The following is an 18424-nucleotide window of genomic DNA, read 5'->3' as shown; positions in this document are numbered from 1 at the left end:
TAGTATGAGACCACTGGCTTCTCTATATACAATGTAGTTGCTAATACAATTCCTGATTCAGAGAGTTTGGAGGTGTTTCAGAGATGGTACAGAGTGGGGAAGGTACAGATTGTCTTTTCCATCACATTTGGATTATCCAGTATGTATAGCTTTTCTTAGGGACTGAAATAACATAACATGGACAGCCTTTTTGTTGCCAATGACACAGTGACATCATGAATGGGTACAGCAAAATATATTTATGGAGAGTTGATGCACTTATCAATAATTTTACAAATTTCAGCTGCACAATAGGATAATGATCTAGGACCTAAAAAAAAGAGGGGAGACTAAATGCTATTTCTAATGTAAAAAATGTAGTGGCTATTCTATTATACAGTAACGTCATATTTTCTCATTTCCCCAGCCATACCCTGTAGATCTGAATATAGTTCCTTCACCTTTAATTATAAACATTAAGAATAATTACAACAGGGATAAAATGTCTGGGGAGATACACGGCATCAACAGAGAAAATAATCATAAATAAGATTGGGAATAGGAGGCAATTTGTAATTAAATTAAGTTTTTAGAATTCCAGACCATCTTGTCTGTCCTTCATCACAGCAGATCACTATCTACATTATTATTGTTCATTAAAATTAATACTAATGAATTTAGAGAACATGAATTATATTAGGGTATATAATTTACCAACAAATTGCTCTTGAAACTGACGTGGAATTTGTATGCTCATGTGATTTATATATATATTCCCCATGGTTTCATTGAGTCTGCTAGAGGGAATAGGGCAAGAGTTTCATCACTAAAACTGGTCCTGTATTAAGTTCTGAGGAGTTATATTCTTCCCATCAGCAAATTTTATTAATGCACAGAAGAATGAGAATGCTGTTACTAGACAAAAATTCAACTTTCCCAACACTTTATTTTTTCATGTTGAAACTAACCTAATTTTCTTTGATCTTCTTGGGTTTAAGGAAGAGGCAAGAGACGAGAGTCAAAACTGGTATGTGCATGGTTCTCATAGTTATGTAAATTCTAAACCTCAAGAAAAAAATTGCATAATCTGTTCTTTTCTGTTCTTTCAAGAGCTACTTGCATCCATCTCTTTTCATTCCACATGTACTACAGATGCCTGAACCAGTGTAAATCTGGTCAGTTCCAGTTTTGCTGTACTCAGCCATAAATCCGTTCTGTCCAATTTCTGCATTATGCTGTAGTTCAAAAACACACACTCGCACTTATTTCAATATGCTTTTTATGACGTGCAATTTACTACAATTCCTATTCAGATACACAATTTTTCTCTCTCTCTCTCTCTCCATCATGAATTCTAAAGAAAATGTCTTCTCATCTACAGAGTAATCCAGAAAGTAAAAATTAGTTTTAAATTTTTGAACATTTTCTGGCATCCATACTTGGAACAAACAAGACATCATTCCAACATGCCCTGCCTAATTTGAAAATTTAACGCAAAAAGTCTTGTCTCTTTTGCAAAACTGGCTGGTGACTTTTAGCTTATTTCTCTTTGTCTAAACATTTCATGTCTCTGGTTGTTTTATTAAATTTCATGCTCTAATATAGGCAGAGCAATCTATTATCTATAACTGCCAAATACAGGAGTGCCCAGAAAAAGAGACAGAGGGAGGGAGAGAGGGAGGGACCAATCAGTTTGGGATACTGAAGAGGTGATAATTCTTGGTAATTAGACGACGTCTCAAACAGTAACTGCCAACATCACTTAGCAAATTGTTGTTGGCAGGAACCAACAGGGAGCAAGAAAATTGTAAGAATAGCAGCCCCAAACTACCTCTGAGTTAAGTGCATTGCTTCTACAAGCCCTCAGAAGAAATTTTGAGTATGATTGATTCTGATTAATTTTTTAGATTACATAAAAATGCAACTAGCCCAGATACTTGCCTTTAGGAGCTCCTTGGACGTCAAAGTTCAATGAGAGATGAGTAGCTGCTTTATTTTTTCTTTGAATCAAAGTGAAGTTATTAGTCAGGAATATATTCGTAACCTTATAAAATAAGTGAGCTTTGGAAAGCTCAATTGCATTACTGCCTCTCACTTCTCTATCAGCACATTCAGTCACGTGGCCATGCAGTGCAACTCTATGGACAGAGTAATTCACTCTGAATTCAATCTGTCTTCATCCAAAGTAACCATTGTACTGTTTAAAGATTAGAAGCACTTATGATTTTTTTTTACTTTTTTTATTTTTTTGCTTTGAAAGGGCAATTGACAGTTACAGGAGGCATAGCAGTGGTATCTTCAAAGAGGACAAGGCTGACATTCTAAACACTGGGGATCATCTTTTTTTTTTTTGGAAAAATAAAGCAGTTGGCATAAGCCTACTAGAACCTGAAGGCAGCTGATGTATTTGTTAACCAGTTAACCCAACTGCAAAATCACATTTTGCAATTACATTTTGGTGAAATTTAGGGGTGGGGGGAATACTGTATTTTGAGGGTCACATAAAAATATCTGCTGAATCATACAGCTAAAAGGATCTTGACTGCCCACCTCAACTATAAGGATCTTAGTGATCATGTTTCTATATTATTGGTGTACAAACTTGACTTATTGAGATAAAGTGTAATGACAATGTCTCCTGTTAGTTACTTCTACCTATATACATGGAACCCAACCAGAGGCTGATACTTCATTCAGAGAGAGATGGAGATGTTGGTGATGGAGATAGAGATATCATCTGTGTACTCATTCAGTCTATTAAGATTCTAAGTACACAAGATTCTAACTCTAGCATTACATCTCATCTCCATAAAAGGATCAATTCTTAAACTACTTCATTTCTCCATATTCATTCTTTGGAGTCTAGTACTTTGATCAGCTTTCCCTCACATGTAATTCTGAGAGTTATTGTCCAACATTCTTGGAGACACCAGTGGGAGAATATTGATTTGGACTACAGCATAGTAACACAAATCCAACACAAAAATAAGTAAGTAGTCAAGCAGATATGATACACGTTGCTTTTTGTAGCACTGCATCAAATGCCTGAATGAAATATTTGATGTTAATGCCTTTTTTCTTTGCTTTCCAGGGATGCACTTTCTCTACAAAAATCAGTATATTACATCTAAGCCAAGGTTACTATGTAAGCAAATCAGGAGGGACTCTATTAAAATTATTTATTTATGGTAGATGCAATTCATACGTCTGTCTGTCATAACATATATGGACACTGTCAAAGCTAGTAATATAAGGATCTTTAAGAGAAGGTGCTACCAGGCTCTTTCTGATTTTTAAGAACAAAAGTGTGCATTTGTGTAGGGAGATATTTATCAAAGGGTGGCTGGTTTACAAAAGAGTGACTTAATCAGGAGGGGAAATGCAGGTCAGATTACCATTTTGGCAGTGTTTCAATCATACACTGGTATTAAACTGCTGTCTTGCCCCCAGAACAAGACACTTCTGTATGCATGGCAACGGACAGAAGGCTTCAATTTGATTTCAGAATGGATCTGAACTCATGCATGCAGAGCTTGCTTTTAAAAAAATAAATAAATAAGGGAGTCTTACATACAGAGGCATTTTTTTAAAAAAAAAATCCCTTTATTGTCAATTTTATTTATCGTGATTAAGTTCTTTGATTTGCTTGAAAGGCACCCAAGAATAATAGTCATTTCAAACTTAAAAGATACAAATAGTACAGAATAAATAATACAAATAATTCTAACTAAGCTTTATAGTAAAATAAATCTGTCCTGCTTCTTGTCTCCTTAATTCTAAACATAATTTTAGTACTCTGTTCCATTGATTTCTACAGAAGATTTGCTGTGCTGCTTACATTTTTATTGTTCTCTCTCTCATACACACACACATACACACACACACACCCTTAAAAATCCAAGTTGTGAGTGCAGCAAATATGTGTTTAAAAACACAGAGACAGGCTTATCAAATAGCCAGCATTGGTTGTAACATTTGGATTGAATGATTTTTTCCCCCTTCCTCTTAGGAGCAAAGTTAGGGTTGCAGATTAGACCATATTATGGGCTGTGTTTACATGTGAGATCAAGTATGACAAAGAACAGCACTGTATTTAAATTTGACCACAATTCTATACACACCAAGCTGTGGAGTTCTACAGGGCTTGCTTGCCATGATTTGGTTAGTCACTGACATCTATAAATGCAACATTAGCATACCCATATATAACTGTTGTCAAAGCACAGATCTCTGGTATGTGCTAAGGGTGTATGCATAAGATTTCAGTAATTAATCTTCAATGCAACTTCCTAAGTTTGTGACTTTTCTTTATTTTACTTCCCTGCCATGTTTAAACCACACCTGTTTATTAGGCTGAGAAGTGCTCTTTTGCTATGTCATTATGGCAAAGACAGTGTGTTTACAGTCAGAGACACAAACAAGTTCTGATGGCTTATTTCTTGTCTGGCTTGAAGTCTGAAATTTACTGGCCACAGCAAAGTGATGTTATCAACAATTAACATAGAAGCCAATCATATAAATACAAAAAATAAAATAAAATAAAAATTGGGTGCATCGATATACTAATATATTTACATTAAGTTCTCAGTAGCTTTTCAAACGTCCCACGTACAAGTGTCAAACCAATGTTGCACAGGAGTCTATAGCAGCATTATACTGAAGATTGTCCCAAAATGTGATTAAAATTGCCATAGAGGGAAAGTAGCAAAAAGTTTCCTTTATGTCTTTTAAATTCCTGCATAATATACCACTTTCCCCTTCCATCCTCATAGTCTAACAGATATTTTTGACAAACAACATTCCAAATTAAAGGTATCTAAATACTGCAGTCCTTGGAAGCTCACAAATGAATTTCTCCTTTGAAACAGAAACATACAATTCCTTTTACAATTATTATGCACTATTGCCATGTGCAATTTGTACATATACATGGACTGATCCATAACTAATGTACCCTACCTTCTAGTAGATAGCTAAGCAGGTCCTTGTAGATTTTTAATTAAATATGGCATACATGGGAAAAATAAGAAGGGAACTGAAGAAACAAATGTTTTAAATGTCTGTTTAGCAAAATGAACAATTAAAAAAAAATAGAGACTGCAATACACACCTAGAGGAATATGGCAAAGCACACTGAATTTCTTCCCAGAATCCAGTTGTACAAAGTTCACATTTAATATGGGGGTAAGATATATAGATATATAGCCTGAAAACTTTCCCATGGCTTCACACAGTTATCCCTGAGAGCTTCTTTTCACTCAGATTACTGCTGTGCTTAAAGTTCTGATTGGTGACACATTATTATAAGGCACTTTTATTTACAAAGTTCCAAAGGTAAGACAAATCTAAGAGTATCTAATTTAATCCCTTCAAAGGTGGTGTTTTGTTTTGTTTTATGTGTGCTGCTCCAAGACCTCCAGGTAATCAGGTTCAGCATGCAGGTTGGCCTTGAGCTCAAAATATTCATTTTTAGTCTGTTCTAGTAAAACCTTTCTTGGTCTAGACAGCATAAGTGTCTCCATCAGCTTTAGTTCTTCATGAGCTCTTGGATAATGCACTTCCATCTCAGGGTGTAGCTGAGCAATGCTTTTTCGTAGATATTCCGTTATCCCTAATTGCTGGAGTTCTCTCTCCTTCTCAAGAATGTTCCTATACAATGAGCTTGCATCCTGGAATGACAAGAAATCAGCAGATTGGTTCGCAGCTTTGTACTTGACATTTGCACCGGTGAGAGGAGAGGAGTGCTCCCTTTCTAAAAGACCTCGCCGAAGGTGTTTGGGGTCATTCCCCTCCTTATCATTCCTTTCATCGTGACGATCTGCAAATTTGGAATTGAAAGATGGGCTTTGATAAACCTGAACCATGGGGCTGATCATACGTTGCTCATACAAAGTTGAGGCTGGACGTTCAGTAGTATGGTGGGTTGTTTTGTGGCCATACATGCTGTATTGAAGCTGTACTGGATTGCTGTCTCGTACCTGCTCATCCGTTTGTTTCTTTTTGTACCTCCTCCGTCGATGTAGAACAAGAACAATAATGCCAGCTGCACAAAAAATTATTGTTATAAACACAATCAAAAGCCCCAGAATTAAAACAGAGAGAGGGATAACATCGGTGAGTGATCTCAGAATAGTATCTGCTGCATTGGTGGTCGTTGGTGATGTTGTGATTATGAAGCTAGGATGAGTTGGGATGGCTGGACTGTTCATTAAGGTGGGACATAACATATCACGGTTCAGAGATTTCAGTTCCTTTTTAGCCAGATGTCTTGGAGAGGTACAGATAATTTCTCCCATCATTGTATTCCTATTCAGTTTTTGTATCCATTGCTGCAGCCCAACTGAGTCGCAAGTGCAGTCCCAGGGGTTGTCTTCTAACTCAATCTGTACCAGTAGGTCTAGATCATCTAAGACATTTTTTATGGGCAAATGGGCAAACTGGTTAGTTTTCAAATTCAGCCTGGCTAGAGGAACTCCAGAAAAGATGTGAGATGGTAAAGTCTGGAGGAGATTGTTGTTTAGGTATAGGACCTTAAGTTTTGGCATTGGGTTAAAAGTACCTGGTAAAACCTCCTTGATGGCATTATATTCAAGATACAAATACTCAAGGCGCTGCAGACCTAAAAACAGATTGCGACTTAGTTTGGTGAGGTGGTTGCCATTGAGATATAACTTTTGCAGTTCAGTGAGATTTAGAAAGGATCCTGCTTCTAACATTTCAATACGATTGTTTCCCAAATGAAGCATTTCTAGACTGCTGTAGCCCACAAGATCTGATTTCAGTAATGCCTGAATTATATTTCCAGCAAGAATCAACTTTTTAGGATTTGGAGGAGGTGAACCTAAATCTGACAAGCTTTCAATGTTTTGTTCCTGACATTGCATCAAAATCCCTGAAAGGATATTGCTTGTGCACTGACAAGGTATAGGACAATATACTCCAGGAAGCAGAGTAGCTGGTTTTGTTACATGAGGTGTTAAACTGGATTCCTTGGTAGGAGTTTTAAAAATAGGTATCACCTTGGTTGAGGAATGACTATCACTTACTGATGTTGTAATCACCAAAGGCAATGACCCTGATGGAGAATCAAGGTCATTTGCAGGGTGAGCTGGACAGAGTGATTCTGTTTTTAATCTGCTTAATATGTTACCTTTCAAAATGGGTGGGTTGTGACATACAACATCACCGATTATTGACTGGGGAGGCATGTTTTCTAACCAACTCTTTAACTCCACTAGATCACAATTACAGATCCATTTGTTATCTTCTAGCTGGAGTTCTAGAATTCTGCCAATGTGTTCTAAAAAACCAACATAAGGTAATGTTTGTAGTTGGTTCCCTCGAAGATCCAAATGAGTTAATGGAACAAAACGAAATATGTTGGGAGGAAGAAATTCAATGGCATTGTCATTTAAAATAAGCACCTTAAGCCTGTTGAGTTTGCTGAAGGCACTTGGTTCAATTATTGTGATGAAATTGTTGTCTGCTTGAAGGAATTCCAGGTTTTCTAGTCCATGAAAGATGTCCTCTTTAAGTATTTCTAAATAATTGTGGTTGATATGGAGTTGTTTAAGGAGATTCAGCCCATTAAATGCCCCTGGTTCAATGTCTACAATATAATTAAATCCAAGATACATTGTGACAGCATTGATAAAGCTGGCAAAATCATTGACATGTAACATAGTCAAACTATTGTTTAAAAGACTAAGCTGGAAAGGCCGGGAGGGTGGAACATGTACTTGAGATATCTCCTTGATGCCTCTTTCTTCACAGTTTATAATTAAGATGCTGTCTTTTTCTTCACAAAAACACAAGTTTTCACAAGAGCCAAGGGTTGAAGATGAAGCTGGTTCAGAATATAGCACATCACAAGCAATCCCCATTAAACTTAATGTGATTATCCAGAGCTTCATGGTAATCCAACAGCGTCTGCAAAGTACAATAAATTAAACACATTTTAGTTTTTCCTTCAACTTTGGTGGAAAACCAAACTATTAGTATGTATTAGTATATATCAATCAGCCACTGGGGGGGGGGGAATATCTAATCCACTGAAATATTACAGTAATTGTCTAGTCTAAAAACTGAGAACTAATGGGTCATGGATTGCTTCTAGAGTCCAAAATAATTTAGTTTATTTTAGAAAGACAGAAAGTTTGTGGTAGAACTATGACTTACTCCACTTTGGGAGAGTCTCTTTCTTCTGCTGAACTGTGGTAATTGTTATTCACACAATCATTCTGAGAGACTTGGTTAAATGTTTTTCAGTAGGCTGGACCTTCCAGATAAAGTCCAGGATCCCCAATCCAACTTTCTCCAAAACAACAAACCAGATGCTGCAATGAACCTAGCATCAATATCTAGGATGGCATAAGGCTGATGCATGTCAAAGTAATATACTTATTTTTCAGACTCATAAAACAGTATAATGATAACTTATAGCAAATAAATGGCCAGCCAAGCATGTTAATATTTACATATTCACATTGTTTTAAGACAGAAGAAGAGAAGCAAACTCCACTGTATTCCCATAATCATGATGGTGTTATGATTTCAGTTGGGAGTGGGTAATCTTGGGGCTGCACTGTTTGTTTTAATCTTACTTCTGAAAGCACAGGGGGCAGAGAAGTGGCGTAGCAGCCAGATCCACATTTTCTTCATGGTCCATCACTGGTATGAGCCACCTATCTTTTTTTTTTTTCCCCCAGCGCAAGAATGGATGGTATCATCTACTACCCACTCCCAGCTGACTGCAAATATATCTCTTAACTGTACTTTAAAGTTCTGCTTCAAAAGGGCTGTTTTCCATCCTGGGCTGTCTTAAATCCTTCCAAGTGATTGGTTCACTATGCTTCATTCCAGATTAATGTCATTGCCACCTCTAATTAGTCCAGCATCTGACACATCCACTCCTATGGTTGCTGGTCACTGCCCTGTATGGCCATTTCATTCTCAGCTGATCAGTTTTTGTTTTTCCTTGTTGATCCAATAATAGTTCATAAGGGCCACAGAGTCCACTCAGATCTCCTGGCCACCATGTTTTCCCTCCTTCTTCTGCTAGCACATCTCTGTTCTACTTTACATATCCCAGGGCACACCTTTTCGGTTACTGCCTGTCTGAGTGAATCATACTAACCTAAGGATCACCATAGGAACATTAGAATGAAGCTACACAGCTTCATCAATTGCTACTTTTTTTTCCCCTATGAACCTGAACCATCAGTTCCTTGTTTCTTCAAAGTTTTATAGACCACAGTGGAACAAATGAATGAGGGACCATGTTCCCTTTATTTTAATCACTGTAGAATCACTGTAGCATGGTACAATAAAGTGTAGTGGTGGGGATAGAAGATCCACATTAGTGTCAAGTAAGAGAATGTGGGAAGGGAGTATGAAGATATCCACCTGTTCAAACATCTGGGAAAGCAAAGGAAATTAATGGTGATTGGGGGAAGGCAACCATATCTAAAAGGAATAGGCAGGAGCTGGTAAATGTGACTGGGGTGGGGGGCAGGCAGTGAACTTTGACTTCCCTACAAGGTTGTGAAGGGCAAGAAGCAGGGAAATGACCAGCCAAAGGCTGTGGTGGCTATAGCCTGGACTGGATACCAAGCACACTTCATTGCAAAATCGCTAGAGTCAGGACTAGAATTTGTTTAGTTAGATTCAGGAACAGCTGGGAGCAGCACAGAAAACAAGCAGCTTATACTGCCATGCAGAATTACCCAGTGACTTCACCAGGGTGGGTAGATCTGAAATGCCTGGTTTTTGTAGGGAGTGAGGAATGGTTTTAAAGGATGTGTTAGATGGATGTATTAAGCCTCACAAAATCTTTAAGGAGCTCTTTCCTCCTTCCTTTTTATTTTGGCAAAAAGCCAGGAACCCTGAAATTAAAAAGAGATGACTCTGCCCTGAATTTTACTGATGTGATCTGGAAGTGCTTTGGGGATTCACAAAAATGAAGTTAGAGAACCTAGTGTGTCTCTTGCCCATCTCTCATTTAAATGAGTTTAAATTTGAAGTTACATATGCTCAGAGTATAGAATGACTATAGGGAAGGGACAACTCAAAGATTAATGACATGCTTCATCTAAAGAGATCACTGAGCAAACTATTACATCTTGGCTCTGTAGTTTCCTAGCTATACTTCTAAATACCTCTTCTGAAAACCCTTCCTTCAACATGTTAACATATCCCAAGCCACTAGGTGATCAAGTTAAGAAAGTCTTCATCCACCCTTTGTGGAATAAAGAAAAGTTATTCTCACCAATGAGAAACAATAACAGAGGCTGCTACTTATAAAATGCTGTGTGTATTACTTATTCAGTGCGCAAAATTTATCTGAAAATTGGCATAAACAGGATAAGAACATGTCCCAAAGAATATAAGCCATCAGAACAATTATATAAAGTTTAGCAAAGGTATATCATCAAAGGTGTAGTAGAGAAATTGAGGCAAAGAGGAAATTAAAAAAAGAATAGGAGAGAAGAATACTTCTAAATATTTTTTTAAAGTTACTTTGACTTTTTCTTCTTCAAAGGAACATTTTTACTGTTACTGTACTTCTTGATGAAGATTTAAAGTGATAAATCAAGCATTCTGAAAGTACTAACATGTATACAGTTATTGCTCAATTATGGATGTGGCAAAGCGATAAAATTCTTTTAGGCATCTCTTTGGCATAACATGCCAATAGAGGGAGGGAGGGAGGGAGATCCAGGGGAAAGAAAATTCCACTTGATTCTTTACCAGCATAACCTCATATTTCTATGAGCAGTAAGACTGATATCAATGGAAATTCCATTCTACTGCTTTTCTGGTAAGAATTGTGCTGTCTATCACATGCTGAACAGAAACATGGGCTATCTAGATTTCCTATTACAGATGATTGGAGAAAGCCCTGTCTCAGTTTAAAAACTAGTTATATACATGTGGTGTGGTTTGGTCATTCTACTTTATAGCAATGATAAGAAGTGTTTACTCTATGGAAAACAATGCTAATCAGAGTTCCTTGCTAGTATTACCCTGATTGTCTAAATAAAACCAGGTCATCATCAGATGATGATGTTTGATCCTACTGGCCTAAAGCCTCTGTTGTTGTCAGACAGCTATCAATCTCGTCGGTAAAGTTCTTCTGTATAGAACTTTGCAGTCTTGGCCTCTCTCTTCAACATTTAGGCCAATGGGCCCTGGAGAATGCCAAATCAATAGTAAAAGAAAGAATTAAGGACACTGATCACCAAAATGATATCACCAATGCTCCTGAATCTATCACCAAATGTTAGACAGCAGCAAACCTTCTACTGCAAGGTATCTATACAATTTAACCCTAAGCAAACATAGATGGGCCTTTTCCAGAGCCTGCTTTGATGCCCTCCCTTCAGCACTGCTGGCAGGAAGATTTCATGGGATTCTTTATTTACAGAGATACATTTTATCTCCTTATTTTGCCCTTGTGGATCCAGAGAGGTAGAAACTCTTGTCCATGTCCTCATACGGTGTCCTTTTTATGATGCTCCAAGATGTGCTTTGTTTTCCCAATCATCTCTAAATTTGAGGGTCATACTGATAGATTTTATATTTATTACTTTTTAAGGGATGCTGACTCTACACTTACATAGCAGGTGACCAAATATCTTTACCAAGTCATACAATTGTGCAAAACTTGTTATTAGATACATTGTTTTATTGTTTTCTTCTTTTCTCTGACAACAAATTGTACTAAATTATTTCTTTTTTTATACTGTAAAGGTTGGTCAAAGACCACAATAAAGATGTTTATTTAAAACCAGGTTATCCAAAAGGGGAAAAGATGCAAACATCAATATATCTCATCAATATATCTATGACACTGATTTATAGGTCTACCTTGAATTCAATGGAATATATTCCTTGGTAAGCCTAACTTGAATTACAGTTTCCTTTTCCACCCAAGGTAGATCATTTTCAGGATTCAGGAGTGAGAATAAATTCTTATGTAATGAAGATGCTACCAAAGGATTTGGGAAAATGGGGTCTGCATGTATATGTGGGGATAATAGCCCAAGAAGGACATAGCATGCCCAGTACTGATAGACTGTTGAGTATATTGACAATCAAATCCAGGAGGGGAAAGGAAAGAGGAACTTGCCCAATTGATTGCGAAGGGGCTGGCAAAGAGAAAGGTATGATCAGAGCAGCCCCAAAGGCTTCCAAACACCACTGAGCAGCTGGCAGAAAGGCTGGAAATTGTAGCTGAAAGATCGGAAAGGAATACAGAAGGGGATAAGGAGAAAATAAAAAGTCAGGCATATTTCTGTGTCTTCCTCCACTGGTAGTTAAGAGGATGACTTAAAATAAAATTGGAAAAGGGACACATAAATATACTAAAATTAAAGAGAAATATGTGGATAGGACACTTCCTGTGTGATTAAGAATAAAGAACCATCACATCACTACAAAGACTATTTTATAAAATATTGTCTAGGATAGCAAGGAGAAATCCCCTTGGAAATCAATGGAGAAACCCATGATTATAGTGTAGATGGCATTGGGCACCCCAGCATATCCAGTCCATCATATCCTTCCCAAACCCCAAAGACTAGCTTGTGTTCCTCTCGGTTATTGTTTAACATGAAACATATTTTTAAACAACTCTACTGTAGTAAATTTAATAAGAAATTAATTTCATTTTCTTAATAGCAAATATTGAAAGGGAATGGTTATGGCAGCCCTGCAGTGTGGTTCGTAGTGCATGCTACATATCAGGCTCTCAGTGGTTACAATAATCCCACATTATTTTCTAGACATAAGAGCTAGTTTGGTGTAGTGGGTTAAGGTACCAGGCTAGAAACCAGGAGACTGTGAGTTCTAGTCCCACCTTAGGCACAAAGCCAGCTGGGTGATCTTGGGCCAGTCTTTCTCTCTCAGCCCTAGGAAGCAGTCAATGGCAAATCAATCTTGTCAATAAAACTGCAGGGACTTATCCAGGTAGTTAGCAGGAGTTACCAGTTGCTCAAAGGCATAAATAAAATATATTTTCTAGACATATTTTATCCCTTTTTGCAGACTGGGGGCTAGTCTGATTTTTTCAATTCTATCCACTTTTTCTGTTCTGATGCTGAAGGTTGGTTCTCAAGAATATACTACAAAATAGCAATGTAGTTTTTTGTTCTATCCCAAATACAGACATTGTGAAGAGACTATCTTCACGGGGATAGTCATAGAAAGAATAACTTATAGTTGTTCAATACAGCCCACAGTTATTATTGCAGTTCAGCAGGAGAACTTGAGGCTACTTTGGATTCCCAACCAAAAATCCACCATGCTTCTCAGGTTGCACCTAAAGTCAATTTACTTAAATGGCCCCCATCATAGCACACTGAAAGCCATCACTTTGCATGCCATTGACTTGAAAGTCAGCATTAAAAAAATGAAGAAAGATCTCTTTGCCTATTACAACCAAAAGCTAGAGGAAGTAATAAAGAGTGAAAAATGGACAAAATAATAATAAAGCAAATGGACATGTGAGGCATTGTCAACAGCGTCAACAGTGACGTTAACTCCAATCTACTATGTATATAGGATAAAACTGCTGCATTACTATGCCTGACATTATTTATAGGACTCTGGCTTTAGAAATGAGAATTAGTGAAGGATACATCCTGTTAAATGTACACTTTTAAATGTGAAGAATAATAAATTTGCAGTCATAAACAGTGACTTCCTTTTATCCACTGTGTTTGCTGAACATCTCCCTTTGTTTCATAGCAGTAATTTATTAAGAGACATATTTTCAAAAGGAAACATTCCTCAGCAGAAAAACAAAAGGTTACTTCAGACACAACTAATGGGTGTGTTTTGTTTCTGAGGTCAATTCATTACTACAAAGCAAGCAAGTAACAATAGTAAACAGAGAGTGTGCTCTAACACACTTACTTGTAATAAGTGCCAGTGAGTTCAGTGGGCATTACTACCAACTTGTGACCATCTTCTGTTTGGAAGGTTGCTGTTGAAGTCAAGGAATCTAATTTGTTAGAAGCAGCTGAGGGTTACTAAACATCGCCAGTCTCACTTAAGAAAATGGTTTGGCATGCCACTAGTGGGGAAGGAATGTTATATGAAAATGTATTTGTTCCTCTTCTTTCATTTCACCAAAAGCATTTGCCTGATCTCGTAGTCTCAGAAGTTTAGAAAGGTGCCTCTTCTATGTAAATATCCCAGAATCAGTTGTTGCTGTGCATTAATTGAGGTTATTCAATGAGGATCCTTTGCAGCACTTGTTTCACACAACTGCAATGAAGGGCAAGTTGTGTTATGGAAAGCCCCACAACTAAACTTGTGAGGGAACAATGGTGGACATGAGCTATTAGATTTAAGATCTGACTTTGGGGGCTTTCTAGAGGCATTTGGTTTGGTAACCATGACAGGAAACAACATGCTAGATTGGATACATCCTGTTTCAGCTAAGATGCCCTTATGGCTTTATATTGGTTGCAGTCTTCACACATCTACTTAGAGTAAGTCCTGTGAAATCCAGTAGGTCTTCTGAATAAGCACATAGAGGATTAGACTGCTCATCGAAATTAACTTTGAAAGTTTGTATACTTTTATTTTTTGCAGAAAACATTCTTCATGAGAGTAAATGGACATTTAGCCAAACGACATGGGTCTGAGTTAGATTGGTTCTATAGTTATCAGTGGCTGTCTCTAGGACATTTCATCACCCAACTAGGTAACATCATCAGTGCTAATGATAATATTACCTAGTTGGACAATGAAACATCTGCAAGCAAACAGCCAAGGTCAGAGAGCACTAAGGACTCCACAGTTCAACCTGAGCTACATGTATTCCCTTCTATTGGAACATTTTACGCATGTTTATGGCTAAGTACTGTAAGTCTCAAGGAGATTAACAGAGCTTACTCCTATTACTCCTTAATACTATACAGTATTATGATTTCAACTGTTCTAAATATATTTCTTAGCTTACTAATCTTTTGGGTTGGTCTATTTTTGTTCATAGACCAAGAATACACAGACACATCCACAAGCATACATATGATCTATCATTTATATATGTATACCTTGTGAGGCATAGAAAATAAATTATTATCTTGGTGTAATGTCTGGACTGTAAAGGTTCTGCTTATCCTGAATCTCATCTGCCACCCCCCCCCCCCATCTCAAACTGATGGGCAAGACACTGCATGCAGATCCATGCAGTCAAAGTATCTTGCTTAATACCACTCCTAGAAGCAGAAAGTATTCACTTGTAATTGATCACCTAATTCCATCAATGATGCTTCTTAGATACCCTTAGCTGCATCAAAATCTTTGGCTCACTTCTTCAGTTATTTATCTGTTCTTCTGATAGAGAAAGAAAGCATTCTGAGCATGGTATCTTGGGCAAAATTAAGATAAGTAAATCAATTTGTTTTGCATGTTGCATTGAAGGTCACTTTGCATATATATTTTGGAAGATGAAAGTCTTTTTTTTTTTCTCTAAGAACCAAATGGAAAACATCCCTATGTTAACTATTGCCATACTTTCCTTGAGCATCCTGCGATCAGTCAGTCTTTTATGCTCATAGTTTGTCTTTCTGCAGAAAGAGGCTTGGAGCTTCTGAAGAGCACAGCTCCGTGTGTTTTAGATTTAATCTTTCTACTCCTTCAGTTTCCCCCAGTCTTCCAGAGGCATGGAAATGCAACTGTTCATAAAAGATGCCTATTTTTGTCTGGGAGGGGGGCATTCAATTGTTTATCCTTTTTAATACTGTGGGTCCTTGGAACTATCACAGAAGCTAACCTCATATTGCAAATGTACCATACAGAAGACATGCCAAGTGACATCAATTAATTTAATTAACACTGCAGGTTAGAGCAATGTGTCTCCTAACTGGCCACTGATTTGTGTTTAATTGAAGCAATACTTTCCCAAATTGCCTGAAATAAGCGATTCCGTTTCAAGCATGAAGGGAGAGGAAATGAGTTTGAGGGAAATCTAGTGATCGTGAAGAGTTTCCCTGATTTGAGTAGATTTTGCACAAATGTTGCACCCACAGCAACATTTCTTTTCATGTAAGGGCTAATAAACCCGTCTGTTTCAAACAAGGACAAAAACAAAACCCCAACAAAACAATCAAATGACCCCCAAATCCGGGAACTCTTCTTGGTTCAGTTAGCGGGAGATCATTATTATAATCTAGCAGATCCCTGAAGCCCAAAGTTTAGGCTAAAAACTGATTGTTAAGTCTACCTCGTAGGTTCTGCATTTATTTGTCCAGCTCTACAGTTAATCATAGTCGACTGTGGCATTGGAATGGAATCTCTCTTTTCAAACTCTCCCTTTTCTCAAACGCTTCAATGCTCCGGCACCTCTTCCACGCAAGACACCCCTAAAACGAGGGAATCCGAAGACCTCGCTCTGCAAATCACTTTATTCTGCTCTTGGTTCCCTGCAAAGAATAAGATCGGGCTGCGCGGGGGAAGGAGCAGGGATCCGTCCCTAAGGTGACCATAAAGCAAGGAACGCGGCTTCCTTAGTTAACTGCCAGAGAGCGAATGCGTCCTTACCTGCGCCGCAGCTACACCCACAGACAAAGTCGGTAATGGCACGGAGTCAGCTGCTCCGAGAGAATTCCCTTTCCTCCTTCTCCCGAAACGCAGACTTCCTCCCCTCGCCTTCCCTCCGAGTCAGGGCAACTTCAGCGTAGCTCCAGTCCCGGGAAGTGAAAATCCTCCGTCAGAAGCAGGCAGCGCCAGCCATCCCAGCGAGCCGCCAGAGGAGGGGGGAGGAAGGGCAGCCACTAGACCATCCTGTAAACAGTTATCCCTTTGCCTCAATTAACATGCACAGCAGACTTCCCAGCGCGGCTGACTTTCTGCATGTCAGTTAACCGTTTGCGGGCTTCGGGGTGCAGGGCATGAAACGGGCGCTCAGCGGGATCGAGAAACTCAGCGCTGGCGCTTCTTTTCTCCTTTTGCTTTCTAAACGAGGCAAGCGGCGGCGGTGCCCCCTCGCGCTCTCCCTCCGGTCTTTCTCGTTAGCTCGGTTTGTTATTAGTCAGATAGCCAGAGGCTGGGGGAGAGGCGTAAATAAAAGAGACTTCTAGCCTTTTGACTCAGCCTTTAAGCCCTTCCCCATCACAGGGTTTTAATCTGCCAGGGATATTTCATACAAGATGCAGCTCCACCTTAGGAAAACTCAGCTCCTCCTCCTCCTGCCAATTATTCCTCCTCCTCCTTCTCCCCCTTTTCTTGACCCTGCCCTCCTTCCCAACCAAAACACAACCGAACACCTGAAGCTCCTGAAAGTAAAATCCAAGTCTGTTTCACAAAGCAACATATATTCATTTCTGGAAGGAAGAAAGGAAATGCTTGTCAGTATTTGTGTAGTCTGGTTGCTGCTCCCTGTTTCAACTTTGCTCCAAAGTTGGTTGCCAATAATCAAAGCACACACACACACTTATCCAGTCATTAATTACTTGTCAGTTGAAAGGACGGTTTTGTCACCATGTGTTAGGAGGTAGATTGGATTCTGCTCCCCTTCCCTTTCAGATCCTTTAATTAGAAGAGAGAGATGCATATAATGGCTTCATATTTTGGAGGGAAATAATGCTGGATTTTATAAAGGATGTGTGTACTTTTTACTTCTGAAAACTCCAGTTCTGTGTACTAGAGAGATAATCAAATTGATTTTTAATTGACTGCTTTTCAAATGTTTGCATAATCTGTTTTAATTTCCATGTCAGAAACAGGAATATCAAGGAGATCTCCCTCCCCCTTCCCCCCTTTTTTTAAAGAAAGAAACTAAGTAACTGTTTCTTTAATGTTTCTTTCATCTCTATTATGGGTGCTTGTCGTAGGTCTTTAAGTAGTATCAAGGATGTGCCTTTCTTATAGAAGAAAGCAAGCTTTAATCATCTTCTCAGTCACAAATGCACACCCATCTACCCACCCTTCAGAATTGTAGATGGACGCTAGACTTATACATTAAGATACTCCATTCTGTACTTCCAGGTCTAGAGTGTGCTACCAATTGTCAACGTGCCCACACTCACACATAGACACACATACTGAATAAAGTGGGTTCCAATTATGTCGAAATGTATACCAGACAAATTCATTGACAGAGAACTTGCCTGTGCTGAAGGCAACAATACTAATTGAGATTCTTTCTCTTAGGAGAATGCCTGAACAAGCCGACTAAATCCAGTTGTGGTATGAATTGGCAAACTACTCGTCTTAGAAGAAAATTAGGTTCAAGGAATTCAAAGCAACAGATAACCATGAAGTTGAAAAACAGATTCATACATATTTCAGAGCAGTACAAAGATGCTTGGAAGTAGACTTTATATGGCAGAAAATCCCATAGGTTGCATACTTCTTTAGCTTTACTTAGGTGCCAGGGAGCGTGCACATTGAACAACTTATTAGGTTTGCCCCTTGGGTGACTCCTGCTATT

At 38.3% G+C, this 18424-nt stretch overlaps 1 protein-coding gene across 1 annotated transcript; it reads right to left on the bottom strand.

Moving 5' to 3' along the window:
• Positions 1-3586: 3586 nt before the first annotated feature.
• SLITRK6 (SLIT and NTRK like family member 6) lies at positions 3587-16913 on the bottom strand. The gene is made up of 2 exons (XM_007425564.4): positions 16534-16913; positions 3587-7908 (listed from the first exon to the last, which is right to left on the bottom strand). The coding sequence occupies exon 2, from the start codon at positions 7890-7892 to the stop codon at positions 5373-5375; it is 2520 nt and encodes an 839-aa protein (XP_007425626.2). The 5' UTR covers positions 7893-7908; positions 16534-16913; the 3' UTR covers positions 3587-5372.
• Between the last annotated feature and the right edge of the window lie 1511 nt (positions 16914-18424).

Source organism: Python bivittatus, unplaced genomic scaffold, assembly GCF_059951505.1.
Source record: "Python bivittatus isolate LINGU-HERP-01145 unplaced genomic scaffold, Pbiv_v1 ctg000060_np1212, whole genome shotgun sequence".
Taxonomy (NCBI): Eukaryota; Metazoa; Chordata; class Lepidosauria; order Squamata; family Pythonidae; genus Python; species Python bivittatus.
This window is presented reverse-complemented; position numbering and strand designations above follow the sequence as displayed.

Coding starts and splice junctions, on each gene's coding strand:
- SLITRK6 (XM_007425564.4), bottom strand. CDS start 7,892: ATGAAGCTCTGGATAATCACATTAAGTTTAATGGGGATTGCTTGTGAT.